Source organism: Scylla paramamosain, chromosome 18 (genome assembly GCF_035594125.1).
Source record: "Scylla paramamosain isolate STU-SP2022 chromosome 18, ASM3559412v1, whole genome shotgun sequence".
Lineage (NCBI taxonomy): Eukaryota > Metazoa > Arthropoda > Malacostraca > Decapoda > Portunidae > Scylla > Scylla paramamosain.
Window position 1 is genome coordinate 21,134,650 of NC_087168.1, and position 20,323 is coordinate 21,154,972.

General features: G+C 40.4%; 2 protein-coding genes across 2 annotated transcripts in view; one reads left to right on the forward strand and one right to left on the reverse strand.

The window, feature by feature from the left end:
• LOC135109260 (N-acetylgalactosaminyltransferase 6-like) overlaps positions 1 to 9,072 on the forward strand; it is a 28,041-nt gene extending 18,969 nt beyond the window's left edge. Inside the window, exons 8-12 of the mRNA XM_064020528.1 lie at positions 59 to 169; positions 566 to 676; positions 5,891 to 5,986; positions 6,509 to 6,655; positions 7,042 to 9,072. Of these exons, the coding sequence (XP_063876598.1) occupies positions 59 to 169; positions 566 to 676; positions 5,891 to 5,986; positions 6,509 to 6,655; positions 7,042 to 7,212 (636 nt within the window). The 3' untranslated portion in view covers positions 7,213 to 9,072. The remainder of the gene's footprint in view (positions 1 to 58; positions 170 to 565; positions 677 to 5,890; positions 5,987 to 6,508; positions 6,656 to 7,041) is intronic.
• Positions 9,073 to 9,204: 132 nt separating this feature from the next.
• Positions 9,205 to 18,476, reverse strand: LOC135109259 (uncharacterized). Its single transcript, XM_064020526.1, has 6 exons — positions 18,132 to 18,476; positions 17,202 to 17,717; positions 15,617 to 15,700; positions 14,860 to 15,017; positions 10,232 to 10,325; positions 9,205 to 10,075 (listed from the first exon to the last, which is right to left on the reverse strand). The coding sequence occupies exons 1-6, from the start codon at positions 18,408 to 18,410 to the stop codon at positions 10,031 to 10,033; spliced, it is 1,176 nt and encodes a 391-aa protein (XP_063876596.1). The 5' UTR covers positions 18,411 to 18,476; the 3' UTR covers positions 9,205 to 10,030.
• Between the last annotated feature and the right edge of the window lie 1,847 nt (positions 18,477 to 20,323).

Genomic DNA, 20,323 nt, shown 5'->3' on the forward strand with positions numbered 1-20,323 from the left:
TTCTGAACACAGGCCAGAGAGAGTCGCGTTTATAATCCCACGTGTTTGTGTACCCCAGAACTACAAGCGTGTGGCGGTGGTGTGGATGGGCGAGTATGCCGAGGCTCTCTACAGAAAGAATCCCAGGCTGCGAGACGTGGATGCTGGTGATGTGTCAAAGGAAATAGCGGTGAGTAATGTGGAAAAAATAAATAAATAGATAAATTACATTCTTAAGCAGTGTATTGAAATGTAGTTATTAGGTGTGTGTGTGTGTGTGTGTGTGTGTGTGTGTGTGTGTGTGTGTGTGTGAAGAGCATAGACAATTTAAAGACTGAACACATCAATAACGTTCTTAGCACTTTTCTGTTGATTTCTTCTTTCATTGTTTGTTTGTTTGTAAGTTTATTAATATATGATATACAAATTACTGAAGATACTTCTGAATGGACATTATTAAACACACAAATTACCTATGTAGCTGGACTTATGAGTCACCCTGTATAGTAGCCAGCCTCGTCACGGTGTATAGTAGCCAACCTTGTTATTGCGTCACCCTGTATAGTAACCTGCCTTAACATTCCAGATCCGTGACAAGCTGCAGTGTAAGAGCTTCAAGTGGTTCCTGGAGGAGGTGGCGCCGGACCTCTCGAAGATGTACCCTCCCGTAGAGCCACCAGACTATGCCAACGGGACGGTTAGTGTCTCTCTCTCTCTCTCTCTCTCTCTCTCTCTCTCTCTCTGTCATTGTTCTTTTCATTTAGTTGTTTAGAACATAATAACATAAGAAATAAGGCAAGCTGCAAGAAGCTACCAGGCTTACACGTGGCAGTCCCTGTTTAGTTGTATTCCTGAGGTTATTATCGTCGTGATGGTGTTTGTGGAGAGAGAGAGAGAGAGAGAGAGAGAGAGAGAGAGAGAGAGAGAGAGAGAGAGAGAGAGAGAGATTATCTTATTATGAACGCTTCCTGTTTCTCTCTTTGTTTATTACTTCTTCGTTCGTGTTTTTTTTTTTCCTTTTCTTGTTTTGTTTCCTAGTAATTACACACACACACACACACACACACACACAGCACGCTCGGCTCACAACCAAGAAGGCCCGGGTTCGAATCCCGGGCGCGGTGAGACAAATGGGCGAGCCTCTTGATGTGTAGCGCCTGTTCACCTAGCAGCAAGTAGGTACGGGATGTAACCCGAAGGACTGTGGCCTCGCTTTCCCGGTGTGTGGTGTGTCAGTGGTCTCAGTCCTACCTAAAGATCGGTCACTGTGAGCTCTGAGCTCTTTCCGTAGGGGAACGGCTGGCTGGGTGACCAGCAGACGACCGTAGGTGAATCACACACACACCCTATTATTATTATTGTTGTTGTTGTTGTCGTAGTATGAACTTGTTTTTGTATCACACTGTGCCTAGTTATTTTCTCCCCAACTTTGAATGAACTGATTTTGAAACTCGAACCACAAATAATTTTATCATAGGCACCCCTTACAGTGCGTGCGTCAGAGTATGTGCACAGTTTGCCCTCTTATGGAAGGCACGAAGAGATCGGTGACTCAAGTAATACATCCGCGAGCACTTGACACTGACAGATATAGACTCTCCTACTTTCTGAACATTTATTCATCGCAATTTCATATCAGAAAAGTGGCTAGAGGACTTAAGAAAGTAATGGCAAGCTGCAAGAAGACATTAAGCTCATACCTGTTAGTTTGTGTTGTAAAAGCTTCGCGACCTACTCGTATAATTTACTTATGGACTTTATCCATTTATTATTTCCGGACCTTTACACGCTTAAATTTGATGCCCTTTGTATCCACGTCCCTACTGGTATCTGCTGTTATATCTACTTATGAACCTTATCTATTTGTTTTCCCCGGGCCTCTACACGTCCAAATCCGATGACGAAATTGGCATGGACAGAAAGAATGTTCAAACACCGGAGGTATAATAAGACTTCTAAATATTATCACTTACACCTTCACCACCACCATCCTTCATCTTGCATCACCACTACTACCCCCACCTCTCAACACCACCACCACCACCACCACCACAATAACATAAACAAAGGTTAGCAGAGTCTTCCGTTACATGCAAAAGAAAAGATTGAAAGGTAAAATGTGCGTGGGAAACCGAAGAAAACATTGCATCTCATTTGTTAGATATTTACATTAGGAGATTGTTGTTGTTGTTGTTGTTGTTGTTGTTGTTGTTGTTGTAAGGCTGCGATATGATTTTATATCGTGTTTTCTCAATTTTAAAGAAAAAACAAATTTAATTAGAAGTCTGAAGACAGTCTATACACAAGATCTGCAATGTACACCATATGATAGAGAGAGAGAGAGAGAGAGAGAGAGAGAGAGAGAGAGAGAGAGAGAGAGAGAGAGAGAGAGAGAGAGAGAGAGAGAGAGAGTTCATATCCCCTAATCACAAAACGTTTTAAGCCTTGACAAGTCTCACTGGCTTTCAGCGACTAGTGACCCTGAGCCTGGTGGTGTGAGGCGCCACGTTCACACCCTCAGCATATCGGGTTTCCTCTCATTGCCTGGGAACTGAAGGCCTCATTAACACTTTATCTGTACGCATAAGTAACTAAGTGATTCAACGCTTGCTGCTACTAGTACGGAGAGCAATGATGAATAAGCCTTTGCACTGACCAAATCTGTGTTGAGCCGCCATACGCATCCCTTTGTTGTCTTTGAATTTACTACAGTACAAGGATTAATGCAGTTGTGGTCTGGAGACTGCTCGTGTACATAGAGGGAAAGAAGAGAGAAATGTCTGTTTGATTGTCTCAAGTTTAGGCATCTGGGCTTATAGTTTGTAACGCTTTGAGAGAGAGAGAGAGAGAGAGAGAGAGAGAGAGAGAGAGAGAGGGGGTAAGGGTTGCGACATTCATTAGAATCTTGAAGCACGCCGTTGTGATCTAAGGAGCCGCCGCGACACTCATTGTTAGTGATGGCAGAGGAGGAAGGGCGTGTTATATGTTTATAGATGTCAAATATTTATAGACGTCATATATTTATAGAGAGAGGTGGGTGGGGTTGCATAAAATAGATTACATTGTCTCATTTTTTTTTTTACTTCATATAAATAAGAAAAAAAAAAAAAAAAATGAGAGTTATAAATATAGAATTAGGATAAACTCAAAACTAAAATGGAAGAAATATAATATTGTATAATACAGCTTACTACTACTAATGATAATAATAATGATAATAAAAAAATACTTCTGACTGAGATGCCAGTTCTTCTTCTGTTCACTCTTGAGCCAATAAATGAGACAGCTTTCAAACTTCTTCCAATAAACAGCTTTCAAACTTCTTCCAATAAATAAGACGTAATTGTGTTATGTAAATCACTAGGTAGATAAGTTTATAACCCTTTGATAACGTAAAAACCATAATCTTTAAATCGATAAGATGCTCTAATGATAATCCAGAATACAGTGAAATCGATGACGTAGCTAAAGGTATAATTTTCACTTTGCATCTTGGGAGGAAAGTCGAGTGGCCTTGCGTTAAGAAAGAACCGTTATACATATGTAAAATAGTCGTTTGAGTTCTTTGGTGTACGGTACTAATAAAAAAGATTTTTTAATTTTTTAAAAAATTAAAAGATGTAGAAAACACACACGTTTTTCAGTTGATATATATTTTTATATGTATATTTATATTCTGCATTCCATAATGTAATCATGTGTAAACTGAGATAAAAAATTTTTATCAGAAAATTTTTCCAATTTTTTGTACAGGTCCGGACCTGCGTTACAAATTTTGGGAAAAATTTCAATTTAAAGAATTTTTACATAACAATTCTGATACGTTGGTTACTTAAAAAAGAACCGTTATATATGTGTAAAATAGTCGTTTGAGTTCTTTGGAGTACGGTACAAATAAAAATAATTTTTCAATTTAAAAAGAAATTAAACACGCTGAAAACAGACGTTTTTCCATTGATAAATATATTTTATATGTATATTCCTATTCTGAATTTCATAATGTAATCACGTGTAAGCTTAGATAAAAAATTTGTATCAGAAAATTTTTTCCAATTTTTTGTACAGGTCCGGACCTGCGTTAGAAATTTTGAAAAAAAATTCAATTTAAAGAATTTTTACATAACAATTCTGATATGTTGGTTACTTAAGAAAGAACCGTTATACATATGTAAAATAGTCGTTTGAGTTCTTTGGTGTACGGTACTAATAAAAATGTTTTTTTTTATTTTTGAAAAAAATTAAAAGATGTAGAAAACACACGTTTTTCAGTTGATATATATTTTTTATATGTGTATTTCTATTCTGCGTTCCATAATGTAATCATGTGTAAACTGAGATAAAAATTTTTTATCAGAAAATTTTTCCAATTTTTTGTACAGGTCCGGACCTGCGTTACAAATTTTCGAAAAAATTTCAATATAAAGAATTTTTACATAACAATTCTGATACGTTGGTTACTTAAAAAAGAACCGTTATATATATGTATAATAGTCTTTTGAGTTCTTTGGAGTACGGTATAAATAAAACTAATTTTTCAATTTAAAAAGAAATTAAACACGCTGAAAACAGACGTTTTTCCATTGATAAATATATTTTATATGTATATTCCTATTCTGAATTTTATAATGCGCTGCGTGTGTGGATGGCCCTTGACAAGCTTGCCGAGGCTCTTGGCCGGCTAACGTGGAGACAGGATGGCAAGTTGGCAACACTCCTTTATTAATACTCCAGCCAGCTAACACAAGAGGCTCCACTTTAAATCACCTTCACTTCTCTCTGTCGTTGTTGTTCTGTTTGCTACTTGGCGCCATATGACTCCGTTGTAGCGACCCCAATGTCTTTGTCACACAGTCAGTCATGCTTTTTTCATTTAATCTTTACCTTTCTTTGTATATTTTCTCTTCAAAAGAATATGTTATTTTTTTTTTCTTACTTTAATTTGTCATATTTTGGTTCCTACATATTCTGCTAAACAGTGTATGATCTTTTTATGTGCTTCAGTTTATCACATTGTGGTTTCATATACATTCTGCTTAAATTGTGTACTCTCTCTCTCTCTCTCTCTCTCTCTCTCTCTCTCTCTCTCTCTCTCTCTCTCTCTCTCTCTCTCTCTCTCTCTCTCTCTCTCTCTCAATGTAAACAATACGGCGTGCATATGATGATGAGCGTTTGGGCCTAAGTCAACAAACAAGACCACGCGATGAATGTTTGAAGTGTTTGGTTGCTGTCTCATCACCCCCACGCGCAGGCTTGTGGCCCCTTGGTCCTTTGAGCTTACCTTATTTTAGGTTATTTGGGTTAGTTAAGTTAGAGTATGTTAGTTATATTTGTTCTGCATGAACGAATGAAGCTTTAGGAGAGGGAGGAACTGGGGGATTACGAGTTGAGAGAGAGAGAGAGAGAGAGAGAGAGAGAGAGAGAGAGAGAGAGAGAGAGAGAGAGAGAGGGGCATTTAAAGAGAGTTTATATTAAGGGAATGTCGGGTGACTGAGGGAAGTGACTGTGAAGGAATAATGAAGTTGATATTTTGAGGTCCTGCTAAACACACACACACACACACACACACACACACACACACACACACACAGAGAGAGAGAGAGAGAGAGAGAGAGAGAGAGAGAGAGGGTAATGTGCACTAAGAAAACTGACAACTTATCCAAAGAAAACATTTTATCCTTCTCGTTCAGTTTTATTATAAATGTAGTTTCTTAAGCAAGGATTTTAATTTATGGTATTCATTTCACCCTTAGTATTTATTTATGCTTGAAAACTTTTGTCATGAGAGAGAGAGAGAGAGAGAGAGAGAGAGAGAGAGAGAGAGAGAGAGAGAGAGAGAGAGAGAGAGAGAGAGAGAGACGATAATGCTCAAGTGGTCATGCTGTGTTGCTGATGTGGTTTGTTTACTACTCAGATCAAAAGCGCGGCGGCTCCCTCCCTCTGCCTCGACAACGGCTCCAAAGAGAATGGGGAGATTATCATGTACGGGTGTCACGGCGGAGGCACGCAGGTATTGTATATTGTTGTAGCATCACTTACTCTGTGTGGGATTGAACAGCGTATTTACAAATGAGGAAGCACCTTTATTTGGATTTTTTTTTTTTCCCTGTTGTATTTTGATTCATATTTTCTATGGTGTTTGGTATTCTTTCGTAAATTACTGTAATGTGTTTTGGATGGTTGAGTATACTTTTTCTCATTAATTTGCTGTTGTTTATTACGTATTTCCTTTCCTTGTTGACAGATGATATATTTTCGCTAATCTATTTATTTATCAATTGGTTTATTTATTTATTTTTTTTCTAGCAGTTTGCATATCTTATTAAATCTAGTATATGCATAACTTATCTTTAATTTTTTTAGCTAGTTCATTTTGTTTACCTATATATCACACCATTCCCATTTCCAGCGTATTTATACCTTACAGGGAGAAGAATACAGTGAAATGGAGTTACATTCTGACCTATGTATTACTTCACTTAACTTTTTATTTATTTATTTATTTATTTATTTACCTATTTATTTTTTTCAGTACTTCTCTCTCTGCTGGAGGAAGACAATACGAATAGACAGCGAGCAGTTCTGTTGGCAAGTTCCAAGGTCGATCGGCCAGCCAGTGACCACCTCCCATTGCCAGATTAACAACACACCAGTCAGTCAGATGTGGCGCTACGACCCGGTGAGTTGAAGACAATGTGTATCCTCAGGTGGTTCAGAGTCTTACTTCAGCTGCTTCTTCAGGGTCTCGTTGATGTTTAGTTATTTTGCTGTCACTGTTTGCCTTTAGAGTTGTCATATTACAGTATTAGTTGTAGTATTTGTTTTGTGATTGTAGTCTTCATCTTTATCAGCATTAATGTAGTAGTAGTAGTAGTAGTAGTAGTAGTAGTAGTAGTAATAGTAGTAAGGGAAGATAATGGTGTTAATGACTCTCTCTCTCTCTCTCTCTCTCTCTCTCTCTCTCTCTCTCTCTCTCTCTCTCTCTCTCTCTCTCTCATACACCACCTCACTTCCATCCCTCCTTCCTTCCCTTGATCTCCCAACACTGCCACGCGCCCATCACAGGTCACGCAGCAGATACAGTCTAACGGAGCCAAGGGATGGTGCGTGGAGGCCAGAACAGAGGAGAGGAAAGTGGCCATGACCTTGTGTGACGCAATGAAGAAGGAACAGAAATGGATCTTCTCCAACATCAATTTTCGCCTTATTGAAGAGCATTACCCTCCTTTCTTGTAGTTGGAGGAGTAGATAGGAGTGTGATGAGAGAGAATATGACCATGATATGTTTATTTATGAGTGTTAGCTTCATAATTGTTGTTGATTTCCAGTTTTTCATTTTTTTTTCTTTTTTGTACAAACTGTGAATGCTGTGAGAAGGATTAAATATGTGTACAGAATAAATAAGAATGTTAAGAGTGTTGTGAGGGAAAATATGGATGTTTGTTTGTGAGTTTGAGTCTCATAAACGTTGTTGATTTCTGGTTTTCAGGGATAATTTCTTAGGTTATAAAGTATGAAGAGTAAATGGGGATGCTGTGAGAGGGTTTAAGTCCATGTGATGTGCTGTGATCCAGTCTTTTGAAGTTCCTTATTGACTCAGCACTGACAGCCTGGTTACCAAGTCTGTTTCAGTCACATACCAACCACTTTGCTCAAAAACCATTTCCTTTGTATTTATTTTTAGTATGGCTTGCAGACAAACTATTATAGTAACAAATTAATCAGTTTGCCCTATATGTTTAGATAATATACAAATAAAAAGCATTAAAATATCAAGAGCTAGACTAGGAAGGTGAGAAACACATAAGTTTTGATGTTTATTCTTTGGCTTCTGATGGGGGATTGTTTTAAAAAGTTAAGGAGATCAGGTGGTGTTAATATTGTCTTGTGCCTTTATATAAATACAAATTAAAACATTATAGAACACCAAGAGTTAAACAAGGAAGGTGAGAAACATGCAAAAATTTTGATAAGTTTATTCTTTGCCTTGTAATAGGAAATTGTATAGGAAGTTAAGATCAAATGGTGTTATTATTTTTATTGCTATTATTATTTATTCTTACACATAGAAAGAAAAACACACGTTAACATGAGGTAGTCAGAGATTAGAGATGGTGCCTAAAGGAAAGTTGCCAGGTAATAAGAGGCAAGATTACTAGAAACATACCTTACATTAGTTGCTGTTTCTAGTCTCATTACCATCCACCTCACATCACCCTGCTCTTCCTTGCTCTTTGTGATGCCCGGCAGTGGTGATGGTGGTGGTAGTGAAAGCATTGCAGATTTTTGTTAGGTATTTATTTACTTGTTTGTTCTATTTACATTTGTGATTTTAAAGTGATTAGTAGTGTGCACATTCCTTTTGCTTTCATTTTACTTTATATACATTTATACTTCATTTCTAAGAAACTATGAGAGAATGGTGTTCTGAATCTCTCTCTCTCTCTCTCTCTCTCTCTCTCTCTCTCTCTCTCTCTCTCTCTCTCTCTCTCTCTCTCTCTCTCTCTCTCTCTCTCTCTCTCTCTCTCTCTCTCTCTCTCTCTCTCTCTCTCATCACCATGAATTTGCAGTATTGTTTGTCACTTTTGATTCTCTCTATCTACAAGTATGTGTCATGTCAGCTAGTCATATTGATAATTGTAGCATTACTGGTCTCTCTGTGTGTGTGTGTGTGTGTGTGTGTGTGTGTGTAAGGAATGTGTGGCCTTGACATGTGCACTTAATGGAACGAAACACTTAAGTCATTCCAGTCGTGTCGAGAAGAGAAAAAAAGTCATCATCATCATAATAATCATCATCTGAATTGTACCTTTTATTACTAATATCATCATCATTATTGTTGTTATTTTATCACTAATTAATAATAAAGATTGAGTATATGCAGTCTCTCCTCTCTCTCTCTCTCTCTCTCTCTCTCTCTCTCTCTCTCTCCTCTCCTCTCTCTCTCTCTCTCTCTCTCTCTCTCTCTCTCTCTCCTCTCTCTCTCTCTCTCTCTCTCTCTCTCTCTCTCTCTTGATGATGATTGTGATTATGCCTAACAATAATTATGATGACAATGGTGGTGATTATGAAGGAATCAATAAAGAACAGTTTGTTGTTTGTTATTCATTGACATTTAGATATCCCTATTATTATTATTATTATTATTATTATTATTATTATTATTATTATTATTATTATTATTATTATTATTATCATTATTATTATTATTATTATTATTATTTTATTTTTATTTGGTCATTTTCTTTTCCATGGTTTTATTTGTTTATTTTCATTCTTTTTCTTATAGATAATGGAAATGCTAGGATTGCTTATTTATTCATTTATTTATTTATTCATTTATTTACTTATTCACTTATTCATTTATATTCTTACATATTCACATAAAGTTTTAAGTCAGTATGATATGGTGTGTGTGTGTGTGAGAGAGAGAGAGAGAGAGAGAGAGAGAGAGAGAGAGAGCTTCAGTAATACCAAACAAATACTTTTCTATGATAAACTATTTTTTCCTAACTCAGAAGTGGAAACTTTATACAAATCTCTCTCTCTCTCTCTCTCTCTCTCTCTCTCTCTCTCTCTCTCTCTCTCTCTCTCTCTCTCTCTCTCTCTCTCTCTCTCTCTCTCTCTCTCTCTCTCATAGAATGACCCTCTCAGATAGTACAAGACAGTGGCAGTGAGGAGACACCATTTGCATGTGGCACTCCTCATCTCGCATGACACAAATCTGGCCCTCTCATGCTCAAGTGCCACGTATGTGTTTGTTTTTGCAGAGGCTGGCAGTGGAGTAGCAGCAGCAGCAGTACTACGTAGTTGCAGTTGTAGTAGTAATAGCCGTTGTTGTTGTTGTTGTTGTTGTTGTCTGTAATCATGTTGAAGTAACAGCATTATCATCTACTTTACGAGTATGGTGTTTGTTTATTTTTATTTTTTTATTTTTCTTTTCGTGTTTACAGTTAAAATGTTAAGTAGGAAGGCAGTTGAACGATATTTGCTCTTAATCAGAGTGTGTGTGTGCGTTGTGTGTGTGTGTGTGTGTGGCGGTCTTTGTGTATCCTCAACAGGACCTCCTTCGTGACTGGCACCGTTTGGTACTTGCTGTCTGAAGGTGGAGGGGTGGGGGGAGAAGGAGAGAGGGAGGTTATTAGACAAGGGCCATAGGGAATTATCACATGCTCTCTCTCTCTCTCTCTCTCTCTCTCTCTCTCTCTCTCTCTCTCTCTCTCTCTCTCTCTCTCTCTCTCTCTCTCTCTCTCACCGTGTCCAGCTCCCCTAACGGGCCTTCGTCACGGGGTGGGTGGTGAGGGCGTGGTGTCAGTTGTTGCTGCAGTCGTCGCTTCTCCGCCAGAGCTCTGAGTGAAGGGGAGAGAGATATTGGAGTTCATGAAGCGTTATTCCACTACTGTTTATTGTTCCGTTGTTTATTTTCTGTTCTATTTTATTTCATTCATTTATTTCGTGTTTTATTTTGTTTTACTTAGCTTTTTTTTATTATTTGATGTTTATTTTATTTTTTTGTAAGGAGGGAAGGTATGGGAAACAAAAAGGATGGGCAAGAAAGAAAGTTAGACGAGAAAAGTCCCACTGAAAATACCAGTCCTAAAAAAAAGAGTCATACAAAAGAGAGAATATCCAGAATTACCTATATTGCCATTTAATATTACAGAAAAAGAAGGAAATATGTGGATTGAAAGTTCGCATGATTTTCTATTGTACACTGTTATTCTTGTATTCGTTTTTCTCGTGCACTTATATATATATAATTTTCTGGTGTTCTGTTGCTCATTCTACCAATATAATCTGATAGAATATTTTCAATCCCTCCAAGAGTATTATTGTTATGCTAAAGATACAAGGTAGCGTAAGATAATAACAATCACTACTTTTTAAATATGTTTTTTTTCCGTCTAATATCGTACATTACAACAAGTTAATTGCTCAGGGAAAACTTATAATCAACTTAAGAACTTGGATCATTATTAAACTTATGCTTACATTCATTAAGTTAAGCACTAAAAGATTAGAGTCGAAAGGCATTCGCAAGGAAACGCGAGGCAGTGTCTATCACCAGCCTCGGAGTCCCCATCTGGGGAGGGGACCATAAATGTCCCCAGGTCGGACTGCCTTTCCGTCGACGACCCTAAGTGTCTTGACACCCCCCTCAACTTTTTCTTCATTAACTTCTGCAACATTCGCGGTCTAAGATCTAATTTTCAATCTGTAGAACACCACCTCTCCTCTTCTAAACCTCATCTTCTTTTCCTCACTGAAACTCAGGTGTCTGAGGCAACTGACAGTAGCCCCTTTTCTGTTCCCTCCTACTTTCTCTATCCTCATTTTCGATCCAAAGCTGGATGCTGCGTTTATGTGCGCAATGACTTAACCTGCTCTCGTGCCCACGCTCTTGAATCTTCCGAGTTTTCCACCATCTGGCTACGACTACAGAGTCATTCTCATACTAAATTTATCTGTGCTGTATACCTCTCTCCTAACTCCTCTGACTATAAGAAATTCTTTGACTACTTAACTTCCAAAGTGGAGCACATTCTGACCCTCTTCCCTTTTGCAGAGATCTCCATTCTTGGAGACTTTAATGTTCACCACCAGCTTTGGCTTTCCTCTCCCTTCACTGACCATCCTGGTGAACTAGCCTACAACTTTGCTATCCTCCATGACCTAGAGCAATTGGTGCAACACCCTACTCGTATTCCTGACCGTCTTGGAGATACGCCCAACATTCTTGACCTTTTCCTGACCTCTAATCCTTCTGCTTATGCTGTCACCCTTTCTTCTCCGTTGGGCTCCTCCGATCACAATCTCATATCTTTATCTTGTCCTATCACTCCAATCCCTCCTCAGGATCCCCCAAAGCGAAGGTGCCTCTGGCGTTTTGCCTCTGCTAGTTGGGGGGACCTGAGGCGGTATTTTCTGATTTTCCTTGGAATGACTACTGCTTCCGTGTCAGAGACCCGTCTTTGTGTGCTGAGCGCATAACAGAGGTGATAGTGTCTGGCATGGAGGCGTACATTCCTCACTCTTTTTCTCGTCCTAAACCTTCTAAACCTTGGTTTAACACAGCTTGTTCTCGTGCTATACATGATAGAGAGGTGGCCCACAAAAGGTACTTAAGCCTTCCTTCACCAGAATCTCATGCACTTTATATTTCTGCCCGGAACCATGCCAAGTCTGTTCTCCAACTAGCCAAAAACTCCTTCATTAACAGAAAATGTCAAAACCTTTCAAGATCTAACTCCCCTCGTGATTTCTGGCATCTAGCCAAAAATATCTCCAATAACTTTGCTTCTTCTTCTTTCCCTCCTCTACTTCAACCAGATGGCACCACTGCTATCACATCTATTTCTAAAGCTGAACTCTTTGCTCAAACCTTTGCTAAAAACTCTACCTTGGACGATTCTGGGCTTGTTCCTCCCTCTCCTCCACCCTCTGACTACTTCATGCCTCGTATTAAAATTCTTCGTAATGATGTTTTCCATGCCCTCGCTGGCCTAAACCCTCAGAAGGCTTATGGACCTGATGGGGTCCCTCCTATTGTTCTCCGAAACTGTGCCTCCGTGCTTGCACCTTGCCTAGTCAAACTCTTTCAGCTCTGTCTGTCAACATCTACCTTTCCTTCTTGCTGGAAGTTTGCCTACATTCAACCTGTTCTAAAAAGGGTGACCGCTCTAATCCCTCAAACTACCGTCCTATTGCTTTAATTTCCTGCTTATCTAAAGTTTTTGAATCTATCCTCAACAGGAAGATTCTTAAACATCTATCACTTCACAACCTTCTATCTGATCGCCAGTATGGGTTCCGTCAAGGCCGCTCTACTGGTGATCTTCTGGCTTTCCTTACTGAGTCTTGGTCATCCTCTTTTAGAGACTTTGGTGAAACTTTTGCTGTTGCCTTGGACATATCAAAAGCCTTTGATAGAGTCTGGCACAAAGCTTTGATTTCCAAACTACCCTCCTACGGTTTCTATCCTTCTCTCTGTAACTTCATCTCAAGTTTCCTTTCTGACCGTTCTATTGCTGCTGTGGTAGACAGTCACTGTTCTTCTCCTAAATCTATTAACAGTGGTGTTCCTCAGGGTTCTGTCCTGTCACCCACTCTCTTCTTATTATTCATTAATGATCTTCTAAACCAAACTTCTTGTCCTATCCACTCCTATGCTGATGATACCACCCTGCACTTTTCCACGTCTTTTCATAGACGTCCAACCCTTCAGAGGTAAACATATCACGCAGGGAAGCCACAGACGCCTGACTTCTGATCTTTCTAAAATTTCTGATTGGGGCAGAGCAAACTTGGTATTGTTCAATGCCTCAAAAAACTCAATTCCTCCATCTATCAACTCGACACAATCTTCCAGACAACTATCCCCTCTTCTTCAATGACACTCAACTATCCCCCTCTTCTACACTGAACATCCTTGGTCTATCCTTTACTTATAATCTGAACTGGAAACTTCACATCTCATCTCTAGCTAAAACAGCTTCTATGAAGTTAGGTGTTCTGAGACGTCTCCGCCAGTTTTTCTTACCCCCCAGCTGCTAACTCTGTACAAGGGCCTTATCCGTCCATGTATGGAGTATGCTTCACATGTCTGGGGGGTTCCCTCATACTGCTGTTCTAGACAGGGTGGAATCAAAAGCTTTTCGTCTCATCAACTCCTCTCCTCTAACTGACTGTCTTCAGCCTCTCTCTCACCGCCGCAATGTTGCATCTCTAGCTGTCTTCTACCGCTATTTTCATGCTAACTGCTCTTCTGATCTTGCTAACTGCATGCCTCCCCTCCTTCCGCGGCCTCGCTGCACAAGACTTTCATCTTTCTCTCACTCCTATTCTGTCCACCTCTCTAACGCAAGAGTTAACCAGTATTCTCAATCATTCATCCCTTTCTCTGGTAAACTCTGGAATTCCTTGCCTGCTTCTGTATTTCCACCTTCCTATGACTTGAATTCCTTCAGAGGGAGGTTTCAAGACACTTATCCACCAATTTTTGACCACTGCTTTGACCCTTTTAGGGACTGGCATTTCAGTGGGCATTTTTTTTTATTAGATTTTTGTTGCCCTTGGCCAGTATCCTTCCTACATAAAAAAAAAAAAAAAAAAAAAAAAAAAAAAACTTTTAATATTTTTTCCCCTACTACTGTGCATCCAAATGGGTTAATATTTCAGGAATACTTTTAATTCATCCAGAAACGTTAATCAGTGGTAAACGTAAGCGTAAATTCATGAAGGCGGTTCTGGAACAAGATAAAAAGAAAGAAAGATCATAAAGAAACTGAATCATACACAAATATATTTAGGAAGACAAGAGTCACTGCTTATTAAGACAAAACACGCCTCATTAGTCTGATCCAGTTGGTCACATCATCCCCTTCCTCCACTCCCAAGGTTTCCGGGTCATGGCGTGACCTAGAATGAGTGAAGTAATTGCAGTTCTGGTCTGTTCTTGTTCGTGCGATCTTCACCTCCGCCCTGACCACACCCAATGTGAGCGCTATCATTCTCACAGCTGCCTCGCTCTGTCCTCTGTTCAGTTCCTACACTCAGATCTCGTAACTCGATTTTTTTTTTTTTTTATGTATACTAATTTTTTTTTAGTCTTTATGTGTGTAATTTTCACGACTGTTTTATGCTTTTTTTATAGTAATTTCGTTATAATGAATGAAGTTTGCATTAGTAAAAAGTGAAGCATTTATACTTTATTCTTTTTTATTCTCTATTCTTATTTATTCTTTATTCTTATTTCTTTATTCATTCATAAAAAAAATCCGTTGATATTAAACTGAGGATATGGCAGTCTTCCCCCCCTCCCCTTCTCTCTCTCTCTCTCTCTCTCTCTCTCTCTCTCTCTCTCTCTCTCTCTCTCTCTCTCACCTGTGTAGCTGCGAGGAGAGATGGGTCAGGTGGTGTTGGGCAGTGGTCTTCTGTAGGTGCAGCTCGTACTCAAGGCTCGTGATCTCCCTCTCCAGCTGGCGTCTCAGGTGGTCTTGCTCCTCCTGAGCCAACACTCGCTCGTACAGAACCGCCATCAGCTGGGGAGGGAATGTGTTAGGGACGCGTGTTCATTGTTCACTGTCTGTTTAGGTTTCCTTGTAACTTTTTTTCTTTGTCAGATTGTTAAGTTGGGTTTAGTTTGAAATCATGTTGTGGTCTCTGTCTCTCTCTTTCTCTCTGTCTCTGTGGGTACGTTCGCATGTCAATGTGTCTGGGTTCATGGGTTAGCGTGTGTGTCTGTGTGTCTGTTGTAACTGTCTTTGAGTCTGTCTCTCAGCCTCTATGTCGTCTCTCTCTCTCTCTCTCTCTCTCTCTCTCTCTCTCTCTCTCTCTCTCTCTCTCTCTCTCTCTCTCTCTCTCTCTCAAAGGGTTATGTAAATTATTGCAAGCTGCTGACGCAACACTTACCCCCTTGCTAAGAGAGAGAGAGAGAGAGAGAGAGAGAGAGAGAGAGAGAGAGAGAGAGAGAGAGAGAGAGAGAGTACAAGTAGGTTAATGCATGGATATCCCTCCCTCCTTTCCCTCCTCCCTCCTTTCCCCTCACTCCTTTCCCCTCACTCCTTTCCTTCCTCCCTCCTTTCTTCTCCCTCCTTACCCCCTTCTCCCTTTCACTCTTCGCCCTTCAGCCTCCACCCACCTCGTGTTTCAGTAGGTCAGCTGCTTCCTTCTTAGCTCGACTCAGCACGCGGTAAGCCTCCAGTTCTGTCTGTAGTATCGCCACCTGCCATATGAGAAGGTATTACTACTTGACTTTTTTAAGTAAGAGGGGCACTGATAAAAAAAAAAAAAAGGTAAAAATAAAAGAAAAAAAGAAAAGGTTCACTGAGGTCCCAAAAGAGAACTACTACTACTACTACTACTACTACTACTACTACTACTGCGTGTACTAAGGAGTGATGGGTGGATGGTTAAAGATTAGATAAACTTGTGGGGAAAGAAGCAGGAACATAACAAACCGATAGATAAATAAAATAGATGAAAGGAAAATTTTTTGGGGAAATTCGGGATTAAACAGAAGCATTGCTATATTATCGGACATTTTTACTACTACTACTACTACTACTACTACTACTACTACTGAGAGATGAATTGTTATAAAGTAAGAAAAATGATAAAAGTAAAAGAAATATATAAACAAACTCACTCACGAACTCATACTTGAAAAAAAAAAACATTAGGAGGATATCTTTGTTTAGACATACCGTATTCATTTTATTGTTATTATCGTCTAAATACGCGAACACCACCTCTGTGACTTCAGTCTTGTCGTGGCTAACGCAAAAGACAAGGCAAGATTTAAACGCCGCATTCTAAAATAAGATCTCACGGTCACACAGATCAGTTACAATTATTTCTTCTCTAATCTTGTATTCTGTCTTATATCTATTCCGTAACCTTTCCTTACTTCCTTCTGTCAAAGTAAGGAAAACTCGCAATTAATTCGCGGCTATAATATGTTCGAGGTGAAGGTCTATTTATTATAGCTAAATTCTTTGTTTATTTATGCTTTATATATATATCAAGGAGACAAATTGACGCAAGCAAGCAAGGTAACAGTCTCAATGTCTTGGGTTCATATTGCAGCTAGGAGGGCGAAGTATCACATTTTGAGGTCAACGATAAGCTTTACATAAACTTGTACTACATTCGTATCGTACATGTAATTCGTAAGTGAGAACGGTCAAGGACGCAGTTAGTGGGGGCGGTACCTAGATAAGGAGGTCGTTTGTACTTTAGTCTGTCTATTCTACCGTTTACTATTAAGTTTTCACTCCATTTCTCTAGCTGCCTTTTTTTACAATCATCACTATGTCTTTATTATGTCTAATTCTTACTTACTTTATAATTGCCTATTCGATCGTTTGTACTTCTGTCTCTGGCTGTTCCACTGTCTTTTACTACTATTAGGTTGTCACTCCAACTTTCTTCTTTCACCATCACCATCACACCTCTATTTTGTCTCTATTTCTCACCTGACTTGCATTCACCTGTTCATTCAGAGCGGTAACTAGATAAGAGATCGTTTGTACTCCGGGCTTTCTGTTTATTCTGCCTTTTTTTTTTTTACCATTATTAGGTCGCCATTTCATTACTCTAACTGTCTATTTAGTATAATGTCGACCGTGCCTTGTTTTACCATCACGTCCATGTCTCTTACTGTCTCTAATCTTTGCATACCTGTTCATGAAAGTTACCTGGAATACCAAAGACAAGCACAGTACCTGCTCATCAGGCGTCGGTTGCTCCTGGTCTCTCCGGCGTCTTCTCAGGTGTGCGTGCGTGAGTGCCTCTTGAATCATCTCCCGAATCATCCCGAGCAAGCGGTTTGGCTGGTGACACTCCTGATCCCCGCAAACTACACCTCCCTCACCCTCTCCCCTCCCCACCTCATCCCCACAGCACCCCTTCTCCAGGAGTGGGAAGTGCTCCTCGTAGGGTGTGCTTGGGGAGACTGAGAAGCAGGGGGAGGTGCGTGAAGTAGGAGTGGATAGCGTCGAGGTATTGGGCGAGGTTGGGGAGCAAGAGAAGGACGGGAGTGAGGAGGGAGTGGATATAGCTGAGGTGTATGATGGTGTTCCACTTGTGAATGGGGAGTGGAGGGGAAGGTGGAGGGATTGTCTGCGTGGGTCTTGGTGTGGGGAGCAGGTGGTGAGGTGAGGGAGGTGCGGCTGTGAGGAGGGGATGTCCAGGTGACGCCGTGGTGAGGAGGGTAGAGGTACCTGTGACCTCCACCGAGACTGCAGAAGATAGAGTTTTGGAACGATAAAGGAGAACTGGCATAACCTTCCTTCTTCCTCCCATCAACACTTCTCAGGCTCTCTCTACCTTCCCGTTCTCACTTACTTATCAACAAGCATACTCGTTACTTTAAAAGACTGACATCACGGTGCGCTACGGTGGTTCATGTTGAAAGCAAATCATGAGGCACTGTTTCTTTTTTTATAGAGAGCCACACACAACAATTATTGGGAATCAAAAAACACAATTTAAAAAGCTGTATTCTAAAGCACTTCAGCGTCATGCTTTTTATAACTTTTAACGGGTTGTTATAGTTGTTATACTCAAGGCAACACCTGAACACTAAAAAAAAAATAATAAAAAAAATATTGCCTGCCAATCATCGTAAATTCACAAGGTCACATACACATTACCTGCAATTCTTGATAACCGATGGCAAACTTGCGGCTGTCATAATACCGTTGCCTCGCCATCTGGTAAAGGACTTGGGAGTTTATGGAGTCTTGCCTTACATCCTCCTCCAGCTCTTCCTCGTCCTCCTCCTCCCTCCAGTCTCTAACACTTAAGTCAGTACGCTGCGCCATGTTGTACACCGGAACACCTCCCGTGACACACTGACACACCTGCACATGTACACATCTAACCTGGCTCACGATACCTGTCGCCCCTTCTGTTCTCCCCCATCCCATCATACTCAACCCTTTCCCCCTCTACACCTTCCCCCTTCGTCATTCAGGTATTCAAGACACACACACACACACACACACACACACACACACACACACACACACACACACACACACACACACACACACACACACACACACTACAAACATTCTCTCTCTCTCTCTCTCTCTCTCTCTCTCTCTCTCTCTCTCTCTCTCTCTCTCTCTCTCTCTCATCTCTCGTCTCCTAATCGCCCGCATCATCTCCAGCTCATCTCCCTCCCTCATATGTGTTTTTCCTACTTTGTATCTTCTCCCTCCTCTCTCTCTCTCTCTCTCTCTCTCTCTCTCTCTCTCTCTCTCTCTCTCTCTCTCTCTCTCTCTCTCTCTCTCTCGTTAATGCCGCATCACATCTGCAGGATTAATTAATTTGCTCCTATATCCTGCTCCTTGTCCCCTTCCTTACACACACACACACACACACACACACACACACACACACACACACACACACACACACACACACGTCATGGTCAGTGCTCGACTTTCTGAACGAATGAACGAAAGTAAATGAAAAAAGCGAATCTGATGGTTTTTTTTATTTTTTATCTATGTCGTGAGTGTGTTTTAATAGATTTTTTGTAATTTAGGAAGTAGGAACAGTCAGTGGAGATTTTGCATAAGTTTTTTTTTTTTTTTTGCTGTGTATGTGTGTGTGTGTGTGTGTGTGTGTGTGTGTGTGTGTGTGTGTGTGTGTGTGTGTGTGTGTGTGTGTGTGTGTGTGTGTCGCCAGGGTTCTTTCGGGAAGAGAGAGAGAGAGAGAGAGAGAGAGAGAGAGAGAGAGAGAGAGAGAGAGAGAGAGAGAGAGAGAGAGAGAGAGATAGGAAATACATAAGCTGAGGGACACTCATTACACGGCCTTGATAAATAAACAAGAGAGAGAGAGAGAGAGAGAGAGAGAGAGAGAGAGAGAGAGAGAGAGAGAGAGAGAGAGAGAGGAAGTACTCCAGTGACGGGAAAAGCGTGGCAACACCGAACCAACAAATGTGGAAGCTGATGATGACGTGTGGAGCTTTGAAACATCTGCACTCCACCACCATCACCACCATCACCACCACCACCACCACCACCACCTTGAATAAAAAAAGATACAACAATACATCACTAATAACTCTAACACATCAAAGGACACGTGACTTTATTAACGCATAGTTCACCATTAAAAAGCTTAGTTATTGATTTCCTCCATAGCGGCTCGGCTGGCAACTGGCCTTCACCTGATTAACTACAGGTGTTCAGACGTGGAGGTCACCCGGAGGCCACGTGACTTGTTTTGTGCAGGTGTGCCGAGCAGCTGATGACGAAGGTTGGGGGTGTGTGAGAGAGAGAGAGAGAGAGAGAGAGAGAGAGAGAGAGAGAGAGAGAGAGAGAGAGAGAGAGAGAGAGAGAGAGTGGTGGGGTGCAGGGGAAAATTAAAGACAGATGGACAGAAAAACAAATAGACAGAAAGATTGACGGACAGGCATACTAATAGAAATACAGGCGTACAGATAGACAGACAAATAAAGAGACAGAAAGACAAGCAAATATACAGGTAGACAGAGACATGCATACAGACAGACAGACAAAAAGATAGAAAGACAGAAACACAGATAGACAGAACGATAGACACAGACAGGCAGATACACAGAGAAACACACACACGTAAACAAACAGACAGACACTTGAGAATAGATACACAAAAACCAACATAAAGAAATACAAACATGCGTGAGTAGCAGCCAGCAGGGCGAGACGAGAAGGCAACGAGGAGGAGGAGGAGGAGGAGGAGGAGGAGGGGGCAACGAAAACACTCACCCAATCGTTACCATATGCTTTGTTCCTCTCTTCACTACTTTTAATGCACTGTATATGAAATCACATGATACACACAAGTGGGC

What these genes read in the sequence shown, in the direction of transcription:
- LOC135109259 (XM_064020526.1), bottom strand. Translation starts at nt 18,410, where the DNA reads ATGATGGGATGGGGGAGAACAGAAGGGGCGACAGGTATCGTGAGCCAG. An exon ending in CTGACCTACTGAAACACGAG is followed by an intron (nt 15,018 to 15,616) that starts GTGGGTGGAGGC and finishes TTCCCTCCCCAG; the next exon opens with CTGATGGCGGTTCTGTACGA. An exon ending in CTCTCCTCGCAGCTACACAG is followed by an intron (nt 10,326 to 14,859) that starts GTGAGAGAGAGA and finishes CCCTTCACTCAG; the next exon opens with AGCTCTGGCGGAGAAGCGAC.